Source organism: Juglans regia, chromosome 2 (assembly GCF_001411555.2).
Source record: "Juglans regia cultivar Chandler chromosome 2, Walnut 2.0, whole genome shotgun sequence".
In the NCBI taxonomy this organism is placed as follows: Eukaryota; Viridiplantae; Streptophyta; class Magnoliopsida; order Fagales; family Juglandaceae; genus Juglans; species Juglans regia.
The window spans coordinates 32,310,457-32,336,405 of NC_049902.1; the positions used below are offsets into that span (position 1 = coordinate 32,310,457).

The following is a 25,949-nucleotide window of genomic DNA, read 5'->3' on the forward strand; positions in this document are numbered from 1 at the left end:
ATGGCCTCCTTAGGTTGACTATTTTGAGCATAGCAAGCCATTATAGCATTAAATGAGAGCAGTTATTTCTCATCGATCTGATCGAAGATTTTTCGAGCAGACACAACATTATGGCACACGCAACATTAACTCTTCGAGGCATTGAATCAATTCAATCAAACATGCTTCTAGCCGATTCTATACTCCCACAATCAACGTATCCATGACTGATCATTGATTTCCAAGAAGCCTGGTCTTTTCCCGGCATCTGTTGAAACAAAGAGCCTGCCAGGTCCATATTTCCAACTCTCGCATACCCCAAAACCATTGAAGTCCAAGACACAGTAACAACTTTCCTTGTAATCTCATCAAACACCCTCTGAGTCTACGCCAAATTCGCAGATTTCAAATACACAGACAAGATGGAATTTGGCGATTGTTCAACAAGATTGTTAGTTTCATTAGTTACCACCAGCATTCAGAATTGCAGATTACAAGGTATTTTGATCCTGTTCGATTAAACGCTTCTGTCTGTCGTTCTGGCTTGTTCTAAGAAAGGGAAGAGAAGTATTAGGACGATGGGCTTGGACCTAGAGCACCTAAACGAAGTGTGATGTTGTGTAGTGGGTCTAGTGGCAATTGGCTGAGCCAGCCCAACCTTGATTACGAGTTTCTTTGTTCTCCTTTGATTATTATTATTATTATTATTATTATTATTATTATTTTGCAAAGGGAGTTTTTTTAGCAAATATCATTTCTTTTATTATTATTATTATTATCATTGATAAGTCCTCACTTGTATGCTCATACAGAGCAATAAATTGTAGTGTTTACAACAAATTCAAAAACCAGAGAGTATTGTAAAATTATTTTTCTATTAAAAACCAAAAACCATATACTAAAGTATAGCAACTTCATTTGTGAGGTCATCTGCAACTTCATTTGCTTTTTTATTAATTTATTTTAAATTGAGGGTCGCCATTGAAAATTTAAAATTATTTTTAATAAGAAAAATGATAGATACACAATTTTTATTTTTTTGACAATCTTTTACACAATCATATTTTAAATGATAAATATTTTGATAAAATAACTTATAAAAGTAACATCATTTTATAAAAATATCCTTATTTTAAAATATAGTTAGTAAAAAAATAACTATTCTTGTTAGGGATAAAGTTTACACCACCCAGCCCATCAAAGATTTATCAATAATAAAAAGGAAATAGATAAAGTCAAGAGAAAATGCAAGTTGACTTAGACTCTTAAAATAAAATAACTTCGTAAGACAAGTAAGACTCAATCGCTCTAAGGAATGAAATAAATATCTATAAAAGGATGAGATCTCTACGCATAATCATACGGACAGGCTAGGCTCTCTACGACTTCTCTATGCATAAACTCCACCACGCACAATGACTTCAAAGGTTCTACACTCAATGGAGGCATAATCTTAAACCTTCCGAAACCCTAAATTACTTCACTGTATTGAAAGATACGTGGGGCCATGAGAGATTGTAAAATTTTCTATTAGTGGATTTCGCTCCTAAACAACTCATGGACGTAGGCTTTTACGCTGAACCATATAAATTTCTGTCTTATTCTATATATTTTTATTTTCTTATTTATTATTTATTATTTATTTTATAGATGAACGTGAAGAGTACCGTATCGACTCTCAAATCATCATCATGAGTCAAAAATAATTCCTTCCTCCATTCACATGTTGTGCAATTTTTTACATCAACAATTATAATAAAATAAAACGGTGGTATAAAGTCTTTTTTCATTTATCTCTCTAATCTTTTTTCTTTTTACTCACAGCCAACTATCACTGCTGCTTACCGAATGGTAGGAGAAAACTGACCAAACGAGTGGCGCGTGTGTCTCGCGCGCAGCTTAGAGTGTGTGTGAGCCTCACACGCCGTCCTACCTGGAGGAGTCCTCCGCCGCCACATGCGGCATCGTTGAGGTCAGCGACTTCGGATCTCTCAGATCCGAGTGTTCTCTTCTTCCTTAGCGTGGCGCGTGACTCACACGCGCCACAATCGTCGGTGGCAATCCTACGTCAGTGTATCGAGTCATTTACACATTATTATTCTCCTATATTTCTACTTTCCCTAATCAACAATCAATATGAAGTGGTCGTAATAGTCTCCTTCAATGGGACCAGATCAGCAAAACGCAGCACACCTCATCACCTACGACTTTTAGTGTAGGATTATAGTCTGTTTATCAAACTATGTTAAAACTGCTTTAAAACGGCTTCTCCTCGTGTGAATGGGTTGAAGTCAATCGTTTAGCTTAAAATTTTGTTTTTTTTTTTTATTTTTTTTATTTCTTTGTTTTTATTTTGGTGTTGTTATTTTTGCTTGATTTGGAACGATTGTTAAGGATTCTGACTCTTATATCTTTATAACTGCTTAATTTTAATCTATACTATGCTTATCTCGTTGAGAAAAATATATAGACAAATCAGGCCAAGCCAATCAAATTTAATCCAAACTGGAGCGGCATATATAAAAGAACAGGTAGCCTCGTTGAAACATAGACAAGATGACAAGATTAGTAATTATTATCCTATATTAATTAACTAGATTGTCCAAGCATATGTCACGAAAACCTACGTGCTAGCGAGCCCCTACTATCTTCTATTATAAAAAGTTGGGCCCCTGATTATAAGGATCATCACTATGTCTGGCTGTCAATTTCGGAAATTCTGTTCCTCATCAGAATGGTTTTGTGTTTTTGGACAGGTTAATCATTCACACGCAATATATTTTACAATGAGCATTGTTATTTATAAGCCCATACACCAACACTAAGATTTTTTTATTTTTTAAAAATTTTTTAAAAATTTTTTTTAGTTTTATTATTCTTAAAATAATTAAATTATTCTATTCATAATTCATATATCACATATTTGATAAGAGAATAAAATTAAAGAAATCATAAAAATGTTGGTGTGTGGTGTATGAGGATTAGGAATAAAATTTTTCTTTTACAATACATTTTATAACACGAGCATTGCTATTCATAAGCCCATACACCACACACCAAAAAGTTTTTAATTTTTTAAAATTTTTTTAAAGTTTTTTTTGGTTTTATTATTCTTAAAATAATTGAATTATTCTACTCATAATCCATATACCACACATTTGATAAGAGAATAAAATTAAAGAAATCCTAAAAATGATGGTGTGTGGTGTATGAGGTTTAGGAATAGAATTTTTCTTATAACACATATTTTAAAATAAAAATATTATTTTAAAACATAATTATGTAATATGTTATAAAAAAATAATGTATATTTATCATTTTTCTTTTCTTTACAACTGACGATTGTTATTCTGAATACGGATCCATATCCATGATATAACAGAGAAGAGAGTTTATTTTTATTTTTCCTAAAAACAAAAAGAGGTAATAACCCAATTTTAATATATATGTAATATATCATTTGAGTTCTTCTGTTTAATAGCCCTACACTACATACATGTCGAGAAAAAAAATAAAAAATAAAAAATAAAAATAAGTGTGTGATATAGAATAACTGAATATAACTTTTCTATATCATGATATATAATTGTTGAGGATAATGATATAATTTGGTCGTGAGTTTTACATGAATAAATCTTTTTATAAATAAAAATTATATTGATAAGTCAATATGAATAAGATACATAATAAAGTGTCTATATGATATAATTTGATTTGAAAAAAAAAAATTTACAATTTAAATATTATAATTCAAATCTTATCACTTAAATAATGTGGATATATGTGTGCGAAATAATAGAATAACTAAATGTTTACAACATTTTTTTGGATGTGGAGTATTTTTGGATGTGGATACTCCTCCACCTGGCTTGGATCTTTGTTATTTTATCCTCTCTTCCATAATCATACAATAGAGAGACACGTAGAGAGACTAGGGCTACTACCCGCATGGTGCGGGGCGGGAGGACCCTTACCTACACCTCACCCCGCACCATGTAGAGGGTGGGATTTTTTCCCTCACCCCCGCCTTTTGTGGGGTTTTTTCCCCTGCCCCTGCCTCGAAAGGTGGGGGCGAGAGAAAAAATCCATCCGCCCTGCCTTCCGCCTAGATCAACACATTGGGTCTAAAAAAAATTTAGACTCAAATTATAATATAATTTAAATTAGAGTTCTTCTATATATCATTCACTGTAGTAGTGCACACAATGCACACGTTAAGTGGATGCTTATGGTCTCTCTTTTTTTTTTTTCCTCACACCAGATGGCTTCTCCCATCGTCTCTCTCTCTCTCTCTCATCTCGACTCTCTCTCTCATCGTCTCTCTCTCCTTGACTCTCTATCTCATCTCAGGCTTTCTCTCTCATCGTCTCTCTCTCCTCGACTCTCTCTTTCACATCTCCGCTCTCTTTCACCTCGAGCTCTCTCACTCATCTTGGTCTCTCTCATCTTCACTCTCTCTCTCTCATCGTCGGTCTCTCTCTCTCTCATCGTCACTATCTCACATCTCGATCTCTCTCTCTCATATCTCTTTTTTCTCTCTCATCAGCTCTCAATCTATAGTAATTTCGAATTTGGGAGATGAATGTTGTAGGGTGTTTTTCATTATTTTACTTATGCCATGTATGGCGTGCAATGGCTGCTCCCACTATAGGAGAAAAAGTTTTTCTTTAAATTATAAATTAAAATTTATAAATACAAAAAGAATTTAAACTTATTAGAGTTAGATTTTGGATTGTCTTGACCTCATAAGCTAATATTTATATAGGAGGTTTACGCAATACAATAGTCATACTTAAGTAATGTGAGACTTAGTAGGTTGGGTCCCACTAGGGTCATCCTGCTCCCTGCCCCCATTAGGCCTTCTCCATGCAGGGTTGGGCAGACTGGGCCTGGGTAGCAGGGTACGAGGCCCTACTGCCCACCCCTAAGAGAGACTACTTTATATTAAAAATTATTCCTTAAAACCTAAATTCTGTTGTTGTAGTTTATAAGCTTTTATATCTCTGTTAATATATATTTTATTATTTTCTTTTATTTTTTATAGAGAAATACGATAAGAAAATCTTATACCACACATTTCTATCTAATCAATATGTGATTTATAGCTAAGAGTCTGATAGTTTGATAGCATATGACCTGATTTTTTAAATGGAAAATCTGGGTTTGAAACCCCTCACTTCTTGTATAAAAAAATATGTGATTTGTTATTGTTCTCATTTTATTTAAACACATATTTAAGTATCAAGATAGAATGATAAAAATAATAATCACATATTAATTAGGATTTGTGTGGTGTAAGATTTTTGAAAAAAAATTATCTTTTTTATGTTTATAACCGCCGGACTTTTATCTATATTATTCCTCAATCATCTGACTAACCGTTGATCATTGTGTCCAAATTCTAAGATCAACAATATTTATATAATTTGGGATGGATCCCCGGAAATATAACTTGAAGGATAAGATCAAATTAAAAAAAATAAAAAACTTAAAATACCACAACTGATTGTATCAGAAAATTGGAATTCCCATCAACAAAAACCAGTGAGATTTTCTGAAGCGACTGCCCAGCAATAGCATTTTGAATTGTCAAAACAACTAGAAAAATTTTCCAAGGAAATGATTATTCAAACCCTTGAAAGAAGAGTACACTGTAGAAGATTGAACATGCAAAATGAGCAAAAATGGCCAGCTTTCAGACCGAGTAGACCCACTAATTATCCTCTGGTTTTAAAGCCCCTTTCAACGAGGCATGAATATCAACAGTTACTACATAAAAAAACCCATCATTTTGGTGTTGATGATGCATCTTCAGGCAGGCCGCATGCAAATCAGTTTTTACACACATTGATCATCAAGTAATCCTAATATTCACAGACACGACAAAAGGGCATCATAAATAATAAAAGAGATTGGTCTTGTTTTCAAAAAATAAAAAATAAATAAATTCTTACAGCAAGTGTACTGCCACAGTCCACGCCCCAAATCATTTTCTCAAATCAAATCATCATCGTCCCCACACACAAGTCACCGATCAAACGGTGGGGGCCAATCATGGGGCTCCGAGTAGATAGCTCGATCTAGTAATCTACCCCACCACATTCATCACATTTTGCTACGTATTTTGTAGTCTCTCTCTACCACTTTTGGTTTTTATTCCCTGCAGCAGACCTAATGAAAGAGAACAATGGGAAAGAAATTGAGTTGGGTTTTAATGGAAAAACCCATAAAATAAAAAGGGTAAAAACAACGAATGTCAAGAAAATGATGGGTTTGATGTGCTTTTTGGAGTCAAGCTGAAATATTACTGATTAAGTTGCATGTCAAATCCATCTTAATTTATTTAAATTAATCAGTAATTGACGTACTATTTTTTTTTTAATTTTTTATAAAAATTTAAATATATCTCGATTTATTTCATATATTCAAATTTATATATTAATATATATTATAAATTAAAACACATCTTAATAAAATTTATAAAATATTATTATTTACATATCAATTCAAATCATTTGAGATCAACTCATCACTAAGACACGACTAATACTCTCATTTGAGAAATCTAGAGAAAATGATAGGTACTTATAATTAGTGTAAACATATATACATGTAGCATATTTATGAGAATGTAGCTTTTTATTGTCAATCTGAGAAGTATAATACGGCTCATAATCTTGGAGAGTGGAGGTGCGCAGTGGGAAAAAACTATAATTGCTTAATAGGTGTGCAGTGGTAAGCTTTTAGCAGCGTGAGAGGACAAATGATGAAAAAAAGGAGTTGCAAACACTCCAACCCATCCCATTACTCATGCTTCTTGATTTATCTTTGATTTTTTTTTTAATCTTAGCTCTATTCTTTCCTTCTTTTCCATCTCAATCTCAAGCAGATAGATGTTCAAAGAGCCTTTTCATAACCCACTGGTGGATTCATGGGGGGGAAGATCCTGGTTGTCAAGAGATTTGACACAGGTTGTTTGACATATATATATATATATATATATATATATAGGTTGTGTACTTCCCTATTAGCCTGTTTCCCCCTTTTTTGTCATCGTCTTTTTTTAAAGATTCATGATTCGGATATCTTTATATTTTATCAACAACACCGTTATAATTTTAGTAATGCTGTGAAGAGTTGTGTAATGTATAAGTGTGATATAATCATTTAAAAAAATTAATTATTATTAAAAAATTAATTAATTTTCATATAAATATCGTATTTATTCATTTTTTTAAAGTGATTGTATAATATATATATATATACTCACAACTGTAATTATCATTCTCTTTCAAAGTCAATATGCTAGAAATTTCTCTATACCCTTTACGCCTAGTGTTCTAAAAAAATTTCTCTCTCCTCTTCGTAGCCAGGCACAACCCTCTTCCATTCACTCTCACCAGTCGAATTTAAATAGTTTCAAAATTTGAGATTATGATGATTTTTTTAAAAATGAGGTAATCAAAGTTATTGCATGAAATTAACAACATAAATAAACAAGAATCATGTAAAAATTTGGCCAAAATCGAAATTAAAATTATTTCAAAAACTTCAAATCAAATATTTACAAACAAGGAAAAATGAAAGTAAATAGATTATTTAGGGAGAAAATAATTGATATTGTCCCAGCCTAAGGAAAGTATTTAGCTTTTCTTTTCATATTTGAGCAGACTCACCTTTTTAAGGCAGTTTAACACAATCAACATAGAATCTAGACTAAGATATCTCATATCAATTTTAGTTTGTATCATTTTCATCCGATTGGAGAGAATTTATCTTAGAATTCTAAATTTTATTACCTCGATCTTTTAGATGTCCAGTTAAACCATCTTTTTTTTTTTTTTGTATAAATAGATTTGACTAACTTGAAAGAAAATAATATTGAGTATTTCTAAAATCAAATTCCATTCCCACATATCAAATCCAAAAGCAATATTTTGCTTGGGAGAATTTGAGCTTAAGTTTTTTCTTTCCATATTTACACATATTCATCCTTAAGATCAAGGTAAAATCTAGATCGGAATACAGTTTGGGTTTGCTTCAAGTGAGTTTTTTTTTTTTTCCCTTTTTTTTTTTTTTTCCCATAATATCCTTGGTGGATTTGTTGTAAGTGGGTTTCTTTTGATGAATTTGATGGTGGGTTTGAGTTAACCCTGCGATGGGCTTGAGAGAGAGTGTTCAAGCACAGAAATGATATATGAAATTCTTAAAATTTTTTATAATTTCATTTTTAAATATCATTTAAACACAAGACATGTAACACGACACGAGTCATACGACTCATTTAAACTCGTTTGTTTTGTGTAAATGAGTTGAACTAAAATGCATAACTCATTTGATCCGATTATCATAATTTTACATAAAAATTAAAATATATATTCATTAATAACCGCAATATCATAAAAAATATATATCAATATTTTTCAAATTTTAATATATAATAAAAGCCAATATTATAAACCATACAATAAAAAATATGAATATAAGTCTAAAATTACAATCCGAACAATAAAAATAATAAAAATATAAGCATACTGAAAAATAATAATATTACATATTAAGAATAATAAATTTTTAATTTTGAAATAAATTATAAACGGGTCAAAATAGGTTAATTTCGTGTTAAGCATGTTTGACCCGCTTTATAAAATTGTGTCTTAATAGGTCAACTTATTTTGATCCGAATATGTTAACATCAAATCCAAACCTACTAATTTCGTAGTGTTCGTATTAGATTACGGATCGTGCCACATATTGTCACTGAAAAAAAGAAAAGAATAAAATCCATGTGGATCGGAGTTGTAGACGACCGTTGATAAAATGTAACGGTATCTTTTTAAAAACAAATTTTGAATAAATTCTTAAGGGCAGTGATAAGGTTACTACTCATTTACTACTATAATGTATTTATTTTTTATCATTTTATTTTAAATATTTTGTTAACATTCTTAATTATTAAGAAAAAATTAAAAAAAATATCTATAATTTTACTAATAGTTTTTTTAATCATTAAGTAAAATAAAAAAAATATAAAAAGAATAATAAATAAGGAGTGGTTTGGATTCAGAAATAGTTAAAATGGATTGAGATGATTTGTGAATAGTAAAATAAAAGTTAAATTATTTATTATATTTTGTATAAAAAAATTGAAAAAGTTGTTTGGGAATTTGAAAAAGTTAAATTATTTATTATATTTTGTGTTAGAATTTAGAAAAATTGTTTGAGATTTGAAAAAGTTGAATTGTTTATTATATTTTGTGTGAAAATTTAAAAATTTTGTAATGATAAGATGAGATGAGTTTAGATAAATTAAAGTGAATTTTAAATGCAAACGAGGCCTAAATAATAAGAGAATAATAATCCTATCATTTTCTAATTCTTCAATTTGATCTTGCAGAGTTAAATCAATTAAAATACCATATAATCCTATTCATTCTCAGTATTCTTAAAAAAAGAAAAAATAAATATATTAACTGTTTTTTTTTTAATGATAAGAATAATGGGTGGTCTTGCTTGGTTGGTCCAACTCCGATACGTCCATATAATTTCACGAGCTTTGTTTCTGACGTGGAGAATAGAACAAGATCACACTGGGTATCCTTTTTTCTTTTTCTTTTTATTTTTATTTTTTCCTCTTTCGTGCTTGACAAAACCGTGGGTGTCACTGTCGATTGTCGTCCTATGCTTACACAGTTACACACGTCTCCCCGGTTTAACCGTTGCGGAATGCCACGTGCCTTTTCATCAACGAGTGGCAGCGGGGATTCCGCGTTCCTTCTTGTCAGAGTTAAACAAGTCTTGGTCAGATCCGTCTGATCTCTGATCCATTATTGGCTTTAAAACTTAGGAGAATTACCATTAGCCTATACATAAGGCAATGTAGAGAAATTTAAGTTTATATTATATAAATATGACTTTAAATATAAATTTGACTTTGCATATATAGATTTATAGACTAATATAAATGCTCTTAAAAAATGAACGACTAATGATCATTCTTTTTTATGTAATTATATTTTAAAACGAGAATATTTATATAAAATGATATTATTTTTATAAATTATTAAGGAAAATGATTGTATGAATATTAAATATGTTTATTCATATATTCTTATTTTTTATTTTTTTAATAGTTAAATAAGTGATTATTAATGAATTTATATATATTTTGTATTTTTTTCTTAATGGTTGAGGATGTTTAAAAAATGCTTAAAAAAAAAAGAAAAGGAAAAAAAACTCATTTGTACTAGTGTACAAATTTAGTGGACACATTTAGTAGTCACTCTAGCATTATCCAAAAAAAAAAAAAGATAAATAAGATAATGAGAAGTATTACGATCATAAAAAGATCTCAAAATAAATTTATAAATTGACAGAATTTTATATAATATATTAGATCTATTTTATAATTTAAAGTATTATATCAAATCATATTAATATATATAATTTATTTTTATAAAATTTTATCGTGGTTAAAGTATTTCTCGAATTGACTGCTTCTCGATCTCAACCTCCCCTGACTCGTGAGCCGGAGTCCACCCTATCATCGGAACTTTCCGATGAGGAACGACTCAACCTGTCGAATAGGATCATTGTGATCATCTTGTACTAACGTAAGTTTTTGTTCTGAAATCTGAAAACGATGGCTGGAGATTCATGTTTTGAAATAAGGACAATTACGGTGATACCGTGTCTTGAATTTACTTAGATCTTTGAATATCGTTCACAGAATCACAAGTAGGAAGATACAAGGTTATTCGAAAAATAACAGTTTAGGTAAGGTTTGGATAATGAGTTGAAATGAGATGAGTTGAAATTAAGATTAAAAGTTGAATAAAATATTATTAGAATATTATTTTTTAAATTATTATTATTTTTAAAATTTGAAAAGTTGAATTATTTATTATATTTTAGGTGAAAAATTGTGAAAATTATAATAATAAGATGAAATAAGATGAATTGAAAATATTTCTTAACCCAAACCGTACCTATTATTTTTTAGATTTAAATAGAATGACTGTCTATTTTATTATAAGTTTTATATTATTACTACAGTTGATATAATTACTAATTTTTATTAAATTTTAAAACTTAAAATATAAAGAAAAAATACATTTTCAATTATAAATTATGAAATTTGAATTTTAAAAATTAAAATTTATAATTTAAATAATATAGATGGTGTGCTTTAGGTGGTAATTAAGAATAAAAAAATTCAAATACAGAAGAGATGATAATCTCACGGGTAGCATTAAGTAGTCTTTAAAGAGTACGAATTCTACTTGCATCATTTTGAAGGCGTAAACAATAGAGATATGAATGGGATGCTAGAATTCCATTAAAAATAACATTTATAAGAGTATTTTTATTAGATTAATTAAAAGTTAAATTTAATGAATATTTTATCTATTAAAGAGTAAAATATGTTCATATTAGATTAGTCAAATTCTAAATATTTAGAATTTAGGTACAATGACTTTCAAAAATTTTTTCAAATTTAAAGGTTACTGTACATACATCAAATATATATTTTATTAATTATTTCTCTCTCACTTTCTTTCTATCACATATTTTATCACAATTAATATATTAATTTGACTTAGTGATATATTAATTTAATAAGAACATGATTATTAATTAAGATATAATAAGTAGAATAGTAAAATATGATAAAATTAAAAAAATTAAATATTTTTAAAATTATTAGTTATTCATTACTATATAATGAATAAATATATAATCTAATGTGAAAATTTAATATGAATAATCAAAATTAAATTTAACTTATATTATTTTATTATTATATAATAAAAAAATAGGTATTCCAATATAGAGATTTATATGAATGAAATAGTTAAAAATTAAATTTCTCTTATATTTATTAAAACTATCTTTTAACTTTGATTAATCAAATAAGAGTGTTTTAAGATACTGCGAAGCGTTCAAATATTAAGTTTCAGAATACAATTAATTATTTTTAGATTATTTTATTATTATTTTTGTATAGATCATCTGAAATACGGTGACAAAGGGATTATAAATAAAACTGTGGGGGAAATGAATGCAGATTAGGGGGAGGCATTAGGACGGCAGGCAGTGATCTCAGCTCGTTTGAAATTCCCGCATGATATAAATTACAACAGACATCCAGCTCATCACTATACCCAAAAACAAGCACTAGTCCCTTAAATATATACGATCCAACCTGTCATAGTCATTTCCACTCTCTCTCTCTCTCCCTCTATCCGCCACTCGTTAAAACCCCCCACGAACGTTCTCTGCCTCATTCAGAATCCCTGCCGTCCGATCTCCGAACTCCAATGCTGCCGTACCAGACTCTCGACGAGGCCTCGGCCGCTCTAGGCCGAAACCTGACCTATGCTGAGACCCTCTGGTTCCACTACTCCGCCCGCAAGTCCGATTATTTCCTCTACTGCCACACCATTCTCTTCCTCTTTTTCGTCTTCTCCGCCATCCCTCTCCCTCTGGTCTTCATCGAGCTCGCGCGCTTGGCCGGCTTCGACCGCTACAAGATTCAGCCCAAGGCCAGGTTGTCTTCCGCCGAAGTGTTTCGCTGCTACAAGGACGTCATGCGCATGTTCTTTCTCGTTGTCGGTCCTCTGCAGCTCGTTTCCTACCCTTCTATACGGGTATTATGTTTGGGTATTACGTTTGTGTGCGTACTTTCTTCCTGTGGAGGATTTTTGTAATGAGATTTGGGTTGAATTTTCTTTTCTAAAGGTTATAGGAAACTTGGGCTCGTGTTGTTTTTGTTACTCAACGCTTACTTTCGAGGGATTTTTTTAATGTTCGAATTTGATTTTAGGGTGAGAATCATGGACTTTTGGATTTGTTACATTTCTTAATTTTTAAACTTTATGATTATTTAGTGGGTTTTCAATGCAATACAGTTTCTGTGATTATTGTTATGTGCTTTCTCTGATTCGAGCTTTTGGCACTTATCATATTTTGTGGAAGTACTCATTGCGAGTTTTGACATATCTGTGTAATGAGATTTTCAAGCTTTTGAATTAGTAGGAAATTTTGTTTAGTTTTCTGTTCCATGTTTAATTTTTAGTCCTGTTTTTTAATTAAGTAATGGGGTCTTGTATTTTGGGGAAATTCTCTTTTCCAGTGCTTATGGGAATTTTCTTTTCTTCCTGGAATATCTTTTTGCAATATTGAATTTTAAGCAATTCCCTGTTCATTCACAGATGATTGGGATTCGAACGGGGTTGCCATTACCTTCGGGATGGGAAATTTTTGCACAGTTATTAGTATATTTCATGGTGGAGGATTACTCGAATTACTGGATCCACAGATTTCTTCATAACAAATGGGGTTACGAGAAGATTCATAGAGTTCATCATGAATACACAGCTCCAATTGGATTTGCGGCGCCCTATGCGCATTGGGCCGAGATTTTGATCCTCGGGATCCCATCTTTCCTCGGGCCGGCCATGGTGCCTGGTCACCTGGTCACATTCTGGCTGTGGATTGCTTTACGGCAGATTGAGGCGATAGAAACGCATAGCGGGTACGCATGCTGCACATGCTTCTTTTACTGTCCTCTTTATTGCTTTATTGGACTGCGACAAAATGATGCCGACTTTAGAATTTCTTTCTTTCTTTTCCTCTTTACTAATATAATCTCCATGTAAAAGTACGATGGATTTCAATGATCTTCAATAGTGCCTTACCTTTTTGGTGGTGGGTACTAGGATCAGCGAGATGCCTTCTACTCGTCTTTTCTTTTGTTTTCTTCTTTGCTGTGTTGTTGTTCTGTTTTTCATTTGTGAGGTACTGTTAATTTCTACACAAAAAATTTGCAAAAATGATGATTTATTTATTTAAAGACTATAATGTGAGGAAAGTATGTTGAATCTATGTGAATTTCAGTCAAGGAATATGTTGCAAGGTCAGGAAATCTTTTCACATCAGTGAAATACTCCATAGTCCATACTCTGTTTTTCTTTTGGAATGTTATATCCATCCTTTTGGTGGTGCAAAGTTGTAGGATGATGGGTGTGAATGTGGTTGCAAGAAGGGCTTTAATCATTCTAGTTTAGTTACAATGGGTAAATGGCAACCTAAAACTTCTGCATCAGTTTATTAAAAAAAATCGTGTCTCCTGTGTTCCATCTGAGGTTTGCATCATCAATGATTATCATTTCCTTTTTGAACTTTATAAAAGCTTCTGTAAATGTAGACTTAACTGATTGCTGGTCGGACTTTCTCAAAATCATTTTTGGTTATAGGTGACACTATAAAACTCTCTTTGCTCATTAATTAACTTGAAGTTTGACTACCTGTTTAATCCAATTTTTTACAATTCTCTTTGGATGTTATGTCTTGTTTTTGCACACCACAATTTTGGTTATGATTATGAAAAGCGACCTAGTAATTTAGATATGCACGCTTGTACATAGCAGCGTACTAGAATTCAGTAAGAGGATGGGGAGAGACGGAGAATGAGAGGCAACATTAAAAATGAAGGTCTAATTGCTGGAAATAACCGAGAACTCATTTTCCTTGTCCTTGAATCTAGGTCTTTGGGCATGCCTCTGGAGCTGAGAGGTAAAATAGAAATAAGGCCCTTTTTCTAATTGCTTGGAAGTTTAATTCCTAAGAAGTCACTTGTGCCTCCCCGACACATGGAAGGCAGATCTGGCTAGATAATGATTATGATGATCCCTGCTTTCTAGGTGGGGTATTAACAGATGACCACTTTTGGTCTTATGAGTATTACAGCAGGTCCTAGGTGGGTTTGACTGTGAAGAAATATCCTAGTGGCACTAGCAAGTTATTTCAGGTAGTTGCTTGGCTGGCATGGCTAATATTTATATGTTTTGGGCCAAAGGCTTCTTACATTATGTAGATTTTTTAATAATCAGTTTCAGTAAAGCTGTATTGTTTCATTTTTACAAGCTACTGTATATCCTTGTTGTCTTCACTGAACTTTTACCATTCTGGTAAAAAGCAGATGATGTTATTTATGTGTTGCGATACAGGTATGACTTCCCTTGGAGCCCCACAAAATACATCCCATTTTACGGTGGTGCTGAGTATCATGATTACCATCATTATGTTGGAGGGCAAAGCCAGAGCAACTTTGCTTCAGTGTTCACCTACTGTGATTACATTTATGGAACTGACAAGGTAATTTACAATTTCTTTATTATGTTCTTAATGTATAGTTTTCACAGTAAATGCAAGTGAAGAATGTTTCTGAAATGACTTTTTTGATTATTTGCATCAGGGCTATCGGTATCAGAAGAAGCTCTTTGAGAAGGTAAACCAGTAGTACTAGGTCATTGCTTCTTGAATTATTCTTACTATTTAATTAATTTCATTATCTGGAGCATAAGAACAATATTGAGTAACTGAGTAATTTTCTTGGCACTTGTATCCCCGTCATTTTATTCTCATTGATTTAGTATACTGATATATCTAGTATGCAGATTACTTATAAAAAAAAAAAGTATACTGATATATCTAGTATGCAGATTAACTGGATGTACCTTAGGTTGAATCACCTTACTTTATAATAATTATTATTCTAAAGTGGTTCTAAATTGGATTTTTTTTTATTTTCTTGTTCCTTCTAATGTTGTATTTTCTTTGCTTTTTATGTAATCCAGTTGAAAGGGGAATTGAAAACCGGTGTTGAACATAATGGAGGCTCATACCATATTTCTACCCAAGATCTTAAATCTGACTAGCTACGGTACTGCAGAACCCATCTGGAACAATGCCCTTTGTTATGCTTCTCACCCATGACAATTTTCTGAAATGTGATTAGAATTTAGTCCATGCTAGTCAAAGTAGAAATCTTTAGTGGCTAAGGAGGAAATTGACTTGGGGCTCTTCAAAATTCTGTGCGTGTAGCTTCTTCTGCTTTTAGCTTGGGAGGGACTTTGATGTTGTGCTTATAACAGATTTTGGTGAGTTAGGATCATGGATGGTGATTTTTGCAATGTCAGATAAATGTTGTTCTTCAATCTCTGTTTCAGGTTTCAACAGCTAAGTATGAATGAAGTACATATATGCTGCTCCAGCCATTTGAGAGAAATTTTTCTTTTTGACAATGTATAATAAAGAAAAATTAGAACCCTGTTTAGTATTGCTGGGTTGATTCCCGGAAGTACATGTTCAAGGTGCATCTTTCAAATCGACTATAGTTGGAGAAAGACAAACGTCAGTTTTTTCAAGTCTAGAACCACGTTGCCCCACATAAAGAGGGTCTGCAACCATGTTCAATGGCTAAAGAAAATAAAATGCTTGCAATTTTGTAATGATTCACATCATCAGAAGTGGTGTCAGGATCAATGATGAGTCATAAACAGAGATTCTGCCATTCAGATACTTTTGACTACTTGAGTGGTGGGAGTCAGTCAAAGTGCTCTTCGGTTTTCAATCATTTGATAGCTCCATATCAATATGGGCCCTTTTGGGCTTTACCATCAGTGAAACCTTCTTCAACTTTCGGCCGTAACCGTCTTGGAAAGTAATTAGTTTATTATAAATTAGACAGGCGCTTTATACAAACAGCCCGTCTAGCTCAGCCGGTAGAGCGCAAGGCTCTTAACCTTGTGGTCGTGGGTTCGAGCCCCACGGTGGGCGTTACTCCTTCCTTTTTGCCATTTTTGTTCTATTAAATCGGGGCTTAGATATTGGATCTACTTTGCTCATTGCCCTCTCTCTCTCTCTCTCCCTAATGGTGATATCTGGTCGGACCGGACCGAGAGTGGTACCGGTTGGTTTCGGTCCGAATTTTATAGGACCGACTTAATTCGGTCCGGTCCACGGTCTATAGGTTTTTCGGACCGAATTAAAATTGAAAAAATATATATATATTAATTATATAATTCTCATTTAACATATCACTAACTCACCATTAAATAATTATTAACTAATAGTCTAATACTAATATTTATAATTTTATACTAATATTAATATTTATACTAGTAGTCTAGACTTTACTTCTAGTTTTCTATACTCTAATATGGTATATAAAAAAAAAATACTAATAGTCTAATATAGAGTAAGAGTCTATGACTAAAGTTATAGTTATACTAATATTATAATATAGTTATAACTTATACTGATCATGGATTCATGATTCATAATAACTAATCACTATAAGCCTATAGTATTAATGTATTATTATATAATATCTAGTATTAGTATTACTATATCATTATAATATAAATATTATAATATAGTTATAACTTGTACTAATTACTAAATCACTATAACTAATATTAGTATATTACTATTTACTAATAGTCTAATACTAATAATATTATATAGTTATAACTTATACCAATAAAGTAATCATGGATTCATGATTCATAATAACTAATCACTATAAGTCTATAGTATTAATAATTTAATAGCATATTATAAAAGTTATAGTATTATAGCATAATATTTGTATAATAGTATAGTATTAATATCACTAAAAGTTATAAGTTATAACTATATATACCTACAAAGCTAATAGCATAATATTTGGGTTTTTTTAGTTTTTTATATAGAATAGTTTTTTTTTTTTTTTTTTTTTATCATTGTAGACCGACTGAACCGACCCTAGACCGGACTGGACCGAAATGGACCGGACCGGGCCGGTCCTATATGTGACTCGGTCCGGTCTAGGGTGGACAATTCTTGGACCGAATAGGTCCGGTCCGGTCCATAAAATGGCCCAAGACCGGACCGGACCTGACCGAACTCACCCCCTACTCCCTATAAATATTTTGCTGCCGAGCGGTGCTTATCATACGGCAAGTTCCTCCTTCTTCTTCTTCTTCTTTTTTTTTTTTTTTTTAATATTTTTAAAAAATAAAAAAAATACAGCAATACACTTAAAATCAATTTCTTAATTATTAAGTAAAAAAAAAAAATTGTTTTGCTCATGGTATACTGTAGCGGTCAAGTATGGGCGGCATAGTATCTTTTCTCTTTTGCTGCCTACGTTAGATCTTGTGAATGACATGTGTTAGTGTCCCCATTGAGATAAGTTCTTGCATGCTTTTAAACTAATGTAGAGTTCCAAATTACAATATAGTCTTGGAAGTAATGCTCGTGTTGGATTGTAAAGATGAATTCAGAAGATGATAACAAAAACAACAAAGGACGATATGTTTTCGTGAATGGTGAGCACAAATAAAAATGATCGTATTAATACGTAGGCTGCTGTATATGGTTTCACCAAGCAAAACTGTGAAATGACTACTTATCTCAAAATGTTAAGGGGAATAGGTAAATTTCATTATTTATATTATATCTTAACACTCATTCGGTTAAACTCTTCCTCAATTAGTGGGTTTAACACGTTGAATATTTAATTAAATGGAGTATGTAAAAGTAAGATTCGAACTCAAGACTTTTACTCTCATATCATATAAAATCATTACTTATCTCAAAAAGTTAAAGCTGAGATTTAATTATTTATATTATATATTAACCAAAAAAAAAAAAAAAAAAAAGCAAAGCGAAGCAAGAGGCTTTACATTTACTTATCCAAAAAAAAAAAAAAAACTTGTAACTGAAATAGAAGAAGAGTTTCGGCTAAATCATATATAACACCGATCCCTTCTAATAGTGAGGCCCTCCTGCTAAATTGATCTCCAGGCCCGTCAATGCTAGTTGTTGTCATCCTAAAGTAGAACATGCTCTTGAGTTCCCCCCCATTGGCCCATCAATTTTAGGGAGAGTTTTCGACTCGTTCGTCTCTCTTTGTTGATAATGCAAAAGACTATGAACACAACCTAGGCTAGAGATCATCATCATCATCATCATCATGAATGGAAACCATTAATATTGATTGATGGCTCTCCATTTAGAAAATCATACCGCATGCATGGTTGCATTCCCATCATAGCCTCAATTAATCAGCCTCAGAGAAGTAACTCCAAAGAGGCCCATCATCCCATAAGACCACTAACTGTATCTATCATAATATATATGGTCTCAAGTGATGACGATGATGATCATGCAATCTAAGGGATTTTTTTTTTTTAAAAAAAAAAATTCTGGGTTCGATCTTAATCTAAGTGAAGCTAGCGATGATCTGTAGCTAATTAGTGGAACACAAAGACATTATATATGATCATAATTTAACCAATTGGGGGAGGGCCCCCCTTACTCATGTGCTTGATCAAGCCACTTGTTTTGTGATTGAAAAACAAGTTTCAGCTTTCAGCCTCTTTGTAGGCGGCTTCCCATGATCTTCTAATTGGCCCATTTCTCTTTTCTACACTTTTATAAAGTTGGACCGGAAATTTGCAAATTACCTTTCTCTCATTATAATGTCATAGACTTTATATGCCCTAATTTCTTTTGTGGCATCATTGGTTCTATTTTCTCAAAATCCCAATTTTGACCCAAATATAATGACAGAGAGAAATTAGTGATCAAGTGTTTTTATACCAATTATTCAAAGACTTAATTTTAAGAGGTGATCAATTTCACCAATTGTACGTACTACTAGCCACAATCAATATGAGGATATTTTGTTTAGGAAGTGGGAAATTTTTTTTTAATTAACAACTTTTCAAGAGAAAAAACTGTTTGAATGTTCAATATCACTACAAGAAAATTACTTATTTGCAATCAATTATTTCCAGCTAAAATAAATTTGTTTTCGTCGAAAATAATCATTTTCGTTGTAAAAAAATGTCACAAATACCCATTTTTCTTGTAGTAAATCAATTTAGAGATTGGAAATTAAAAGCTTTGTAGAATTTAAACCCGGCTTAATTTACAACTCCATGATGATCTCTTCTTGTTTGCCAAATTGGAACTCCAAACAAGTTGATAGACAAAATAGTTTAGGATTGGAAGGGCAAAACATGATCACAAAGGGTTTCTTTTTTTCTAAGCAAATTATAATAATTTAAAAAATAATGCTCATAAGATTGGAAACAGTACGTAATGATGTTTGTATGGGTAGGGTACAATTGTCTAGGCAAAAAGGAGGTCTAATATTGCAATTAAAAAACGAATTATTGCACATGATTTGGTTGAGCGCATGTCCCACACATGACTCGTGTGAGCCTTCGATTGATCACCTTGCAGAGCCATCGCGTGAGAGTTGTGCCACTGCCAGCATCGATCTTGTAGCTTGCACCAAAGCTCATGCGAAGTAGTACTGATATTCATGAGCTTTAGCGGTTTACCCAAATGAGTTTTTTGTAATACTGTCTAACGTGGAAGAGCTTCTTATAATATTGCAAAATGAATGGAAGAGTACGTAGTACTTCCCAGCACCCACGCACGCAGATCAGACAACACATTAATGATGCAGTTAATTAACATTAGAATAATCTAGAAATATTAATTAGTTTTAACATGGGACGACGTTGGACCGTTCAAAGTTTGAAACGCAATGTCAAATCCAACACCATTAAATTCAATCAAGTATACAGCTAGCAGTACTCGTGATGATAATTAGGGTTTGCTGAGAGTGCGAGTACTACGTAATATAGCCAACGAACGAGAGTTGATGATGTTCATACGATGCAGTAGTACTGTTATTCATTTGGGTTGGTTCGTACCAAATAAGAACTTAATTTTTGACGTTGCTTTGAATAAGAAAAGAGAATTTGGTAGGGCATCAGTGCACTTGTCTGGTATGAGAAAACGAATTTAGTACGACGACTTTAAACAGGAAAAGAAAAAAAAAATGGATCAAGCAAAATATATATTCAAGGCCTACCAGATAGAGTAAAGTATCACGGACATATTCCATTATCTTCGGGATTGAAAGATAAAGCATTATATTACCTGAGGCCCACAGAGGTGAACGGAGACGATCATCTGTTCATGCATGTCCTTGAGAAGGACAGTCTGCCCCAGCTAACAGAGAGAAAATATTGGAGGGATAAAGAGCTGACTTTGTAGACGACTATGTTATTGGCATTAAGGATTCTGAAATCTGGTTAGACTTTAAAAAGAATACAGCCTGAGTCAGGTAGCCATATATGCAAAAACATCATTCAGTAATATGGTACAGTACTGCTGCATGCTGGTATATATATTATATGTACGTTGCATAAACATGGCCGATGATTTTTTATTTTTTTTAAGAAAAACCTAGCCAATTCCAAAACCAAATCAAAGCTTAAAACAAAGAAATTATTAGATGGCAAATATAGTAATTCTTGGATGCTACATTCATGTTGCATGTGTTTTATATTAATTCAAACTTTCATATATACAAGTACTGTTGTCGTTCCTTGGGAGTAGTACTCTGTCTTCACGCATGCAATATCCCACTCTACAAGGCCACTTTGCTTGCATCGCTTGATGGTAAGATGCATGGATGTGTACATACTGGAAGAATGAAAGGGGTGGGGGAAGAAAATAATAGGTGATGATCAGAATAACCCTATATTAATTAATTCGTTAGTTTTAATTGAATGGAAATATATGGATTGCATGCATATATATATCGATGGAGTTTGGGATCATAGCCGGTAGTACTGATGATCATGATAGGTACTGATCCTTTTTTTTTTAAAAAAAAAAATCGAACGGCAGGATGCTGACTAAATGCACACAATCCTACTAAACTTTAAAACAATTGGCTCAAAGGTGGAAAAGTAAGACATAGATAATTAAATTAAATAATTTTAATTACCTTGGTACGTACGTAGTTCTGATCTGTGTCATCTAGCTAGACGCGATTGTGAGTTGTGATCATGTTATTATTATTTAATTTTCGTCACCATATATATATATATATATATGCAATAGATCAAGTAATAAGATTTGGTGACATGCAGCAGCAAGGTAAAACTAGCTATAATATTTTTATTTATTTATTTAGATTTATGAGTATTTTGTTTGAAAGAGGGGTACTCTTATTAATTATTAAAAGGAGAATTCATACACCTGTCTCTCTCAATAACTCTCTTAGAGCAACGGAGATGATGATGCTTTTTTTGACTTTATAGCATATATATTAGTTTTACAATATTATTACGGTTTCTCAAATCGATCAGTAGAAATCAGAGATTTCTTGTGGGATTGTGGCGGCGGCTTTTATATATTAAATGGTGTTAGTGTTCTTAATTATTTTAAGTAGACAATACTAACCTATTTTTACCCACAAATTACCACATATATATTTTAACTTATAATTACAGTACCCTAATTAAATTACTATATATCTATGTTTTTTTTATTTGCATCGACCATTAAAATTATGAAGAAATCCTTGATTATTATCTTAATTAAAGGCCGTGATCTTAAATGAAAAGTTTAAATTATAAAATATAAGTGCGTAGTTTAATACATATATAGGCAAAATAAAAATATCTAGTAATTTGTCGTGAAAAAAAGAAAATTCCCTAGTTTAATTAATTCCATATTCATTTATATATAAATTAGAGACGCGAGACGGGTAATTACATGGATCGATCATGAGTACCAGAAATGTGGGAACAAAAATATGCATGCATGTGATCACACGTACGTACACCTTATGCATGAAGAAGAACTCATGTAATTTTATATTTTCAAAAAGAATAAACGATATGTCTTTAAATTTAATGATTAATTATAGCTTTAAAGGCCAAGATTGTATGAGACGTTTTACTTACGTGCGAGCGAGCTTCAACCTCAAGTACCGTTGTGTCTTGTGTTTTATCTTTCTTTCTCTTACTAATAATATTAATGGGTTGTGTTTTACGTACGTTCTTTGTTTGTGTTTTTGTTTTTATTTTTCTTCTCTCTCTTCCTGAGCAGGTTATATGTTGCAGGCCATCTTCCCGTTGACGAACGTCGTCCGGCCGGCAAGCTGCACAGAAAAGTACTGCAATTAACCCATCCCTATAAGTTTTGATTGGGATATATGCATGGTTAGAGCACCAACATTTAAGCATCGATCACGTAATCATGCATGCAGTTAGCTTCTGCATTAACAGTACGAACGCGGCGGATCATGGGGATGCATTAATATATATATTAAGATGGCCAGACTCTTTCAGGACGTTCTCGATCGGAAATTTGAATGTTAGCAATTTTTAATTGTCATTTTGAAATGCACATGCAGATTGAACTATATATGTACCTGTATATATATATATATATTTTTTGCTATATATAAACTTACATCTGAAAGTCCTAAAAATTCAGTAGTTTTTATATTATATCCATCATATATATATATATATATATAATCCTTTGTTATCCAATATTGTTAAGTTTCACCACCATGGCCAAACCGCTGAAGCCATCATTAATTATAGGAAAATGATTTGTACTGTCTTATAATCATGTATAATAAGACGTTCCCCACATATTCTTTTTGGAAGAAATGCAAATATGGTACCCTCATAAAAATACATTTTTTTCATTGGCAGCTTCACTTTTTTTCAAATTAAGACAATGCGTAGGGTTTATATACTCAGAGATTGAATCCAGTATCGCTCATATAAATAAGATCTTAATAAAAATTAGATAGGTCATGACAAAATTGTGACTTATTTAAATGTGCCTAAGACGACCATCCTATTTTTCTTGGGTACTTGAGAAATTGAATTCACTGAAGAAGAAGAAAGCCCCAATTACAACAAGATGCTGATCTTCTTCAGTTGATTGCTGTAATGCTGGTAATGACGTTTGGTTCGAATATGAGCTCGAAACAAAATTATAGGATAATTAAGATATGATATTGTTGAATTCGGATCAAATGAATTAATTATTAGACATAATTATTAAACGAATCGAATTTATCATTTGGAATATCAATTCAATCATTAATTAACATACCAATTATATTTATAAATAGATCAAAATAAGTTGAAATAAGTAATGGGTACACGGTTAGCTAGCTAGATTACTCAATCATAATTTGACCAATTCTATGAAATGGGTCAAATCTTTCAACTTTATGTGATTCATTAAACAAACGGTTTGATTTGTGTCATCCATATGTCAATTTGTTGGACATAACTCAAAATTATGATCAAAGTAATGATCTTAAGGTACACTGATCATGATATATATGTAGATCCAAAACTAATTACCAATATATGTGAGAAAGAATATTACATGATACGGTATCACGGATCGTCTTTGTTGCCAAGGAGAATAAAAAAAATAAAACCACCTCTAATTAGGAAGAACTTCACAAGGAAAAACCGAAATTTGAAGTAATTAGAAAAACATTAGCCTAGCTAGCTAATCCGATTAGGTAATTAATAGATCAGAGGGAGAAAAGGGGGACAACCTAAGCATTGGGTGGTAATTGTTTTTGTGTAGTACTTGATCTACATATATATATATATATATATATAAATTAATAAAGAAGCTAATTGAGATGAAATTGCTACGTTTCTTTATAATGATCCTTTTTTGGTGATAAGACATTTATAACTTTTATAGGCACGGGGTCACACATGACACAACAACAACGTCCTAATTCGAACTTAGTGTCACTCTCATTTCTTTTTATTATGTTTATTAATGTTTGTCGATAACCCCATTAGGGCCAAATATGTCAAATCTGTTTTTAAAATTTCAAATTCTTGTGGTAAATCGGGTGGTGGATGACAGTTGGGGTTTATATTTATTGTATTCAGCATTGACTAATAAACCATTTTCATAACTTATAAAGGTAAAGATCTTAAGTAATTAAACTAAAACTATAGGGTAAAAAAAAAGGACAAAAATCTTAGTGGCACAGTTCTTTTAGAACCTGGACAAAAAAGGGTTAGGTAATTTGGCTGAAGATTAACATGCTGGCCAATTCATTGAAATTTTAACTGTTTAGGGACAAGACTTGATTGTCATAACATAGAATAAAAAATATAACTATATATGAAATAAAAAAGAGTAATGTTAGTTATAACCCTCAAATAGATAAATCTTATACAAATATTTTGATAAAAAGTGAGTCACGTTAATAACTAATAGTTTTGTTTTATACTTTTTTAATGTGAGGTCCTCTTTTTAATTTACAAAGGCTTATGTGGTTTATCTATTTGGAACTTCTATAAATAATTTCTCTCAATGACAATCCCTTAGTCTGACAATTATCTTAAGAGCAAAGGAAACCCTTGATTAAACAAGCAAACTTAATGACTTAAAGCCTCGTTTGGATAGATGAGATGTGATGAAATAATTTTATATGAGTTGAATAAAAATATTATTAAAATATTAATTTTTAATATTATTATTATTTTAAAATTTAAAAAAATTAAATTATTTATTATATTTTATGTGAAAAATTAATAAAATTATAATGATGAGATGATAAGAAATCATTTCTACATCTAAACGGAGTCTTAATTTAAAAAGTGGTAAGGAATTGCACCCAAAAATAGCATAAAGACCAAAAGAAACTCTTTACACAATTTGCTTGTGCTAGCTTCCCATTCTTTGGACTTTATAAAGAAAATATTAACTAGTGGTAGTAAAATTATTATCAAATTATAGATTTTAAAGACTTGGGAGTAGTAAAAATAAATTAATAAATAAAGTAGATTTTACGACATATATTTTTAATATGGTCTTAAATATTTGATAATATTAAATGATGGAGTTTATATATGTATATTTTATGTTAATATTTTAAAAAACTTTTTTTTTAGATACAAATCAATAAAATGTAAACAAGATTCCTGAGGCTGAATGGTCCTTGGCTGGTCTATAGTCAGTCAACACTTGCCAAAGGAGAAATATGTGAACAACAAGAAGGAACCCCAAAATTAAACTGAGAGATTTTGGGAAAAAAAAAAAAAAAGAAGGGAAAGGAAAGAAACGGACGAGAAAGAGTCTTCCCCACGAGACCAAAACAAAACTGAAAAAAATTAAGATTGGTTTGGATGGTATCATATTTTATTTTATTTTATTATTATAATTTTTAAAATTTTTAAATAATAATAATATTAAAAATAATATTTTAATAATATTTTATTTAATTTTTATCCAAAATATCTCAATCTCATCTAATCTCT

General features: G+C 31.4%; 1 protein-coding gene and 1 non-coding gene across 2 annotated transcripts; both read left to right on the top strand.

Moving 5' to 3' along the window:
• The first annotated feature begins 12,162 nt into the window (after positions 1-12,162).
• LOC109011030 (methylsterol monooxygenase 1-1-like) lies at positions 12,163-16,217 on the top strand. The gene is made up of 6 exons (XM_018992047.2): positions 12,163-12,629; positions 13,194-13,516; positions 14,991-15,138; positions 15,239-15,271; positions 15,621-15,706; positions 15,993-16,217. The coding sequence occupies exons 1-5, from the start codon at positions 12,300-12,302 to the stop codon at positions 15,699-15,701; spliced, it is 915 nt and encodes a 304-aa protein (XP_018847592.1). The 5' UTR covers positions 12,163-12,299; the 3' UTR covers positions 15,702-15,706; positions 15,993-16,217.
• A 312-nt stretch (positions 16,218-16,529) lies between these two features.
• On the top strand, positions 16,530-16,602 carry TRNAK-CUU. Its single transcript has one exon. It is a non-coding gene; the product is annotated as a tRNA-Lys (tRNA).
• The last annotated feature ends 9,347 nt before the right edge of the window (positions 16,603-25,949 follow it).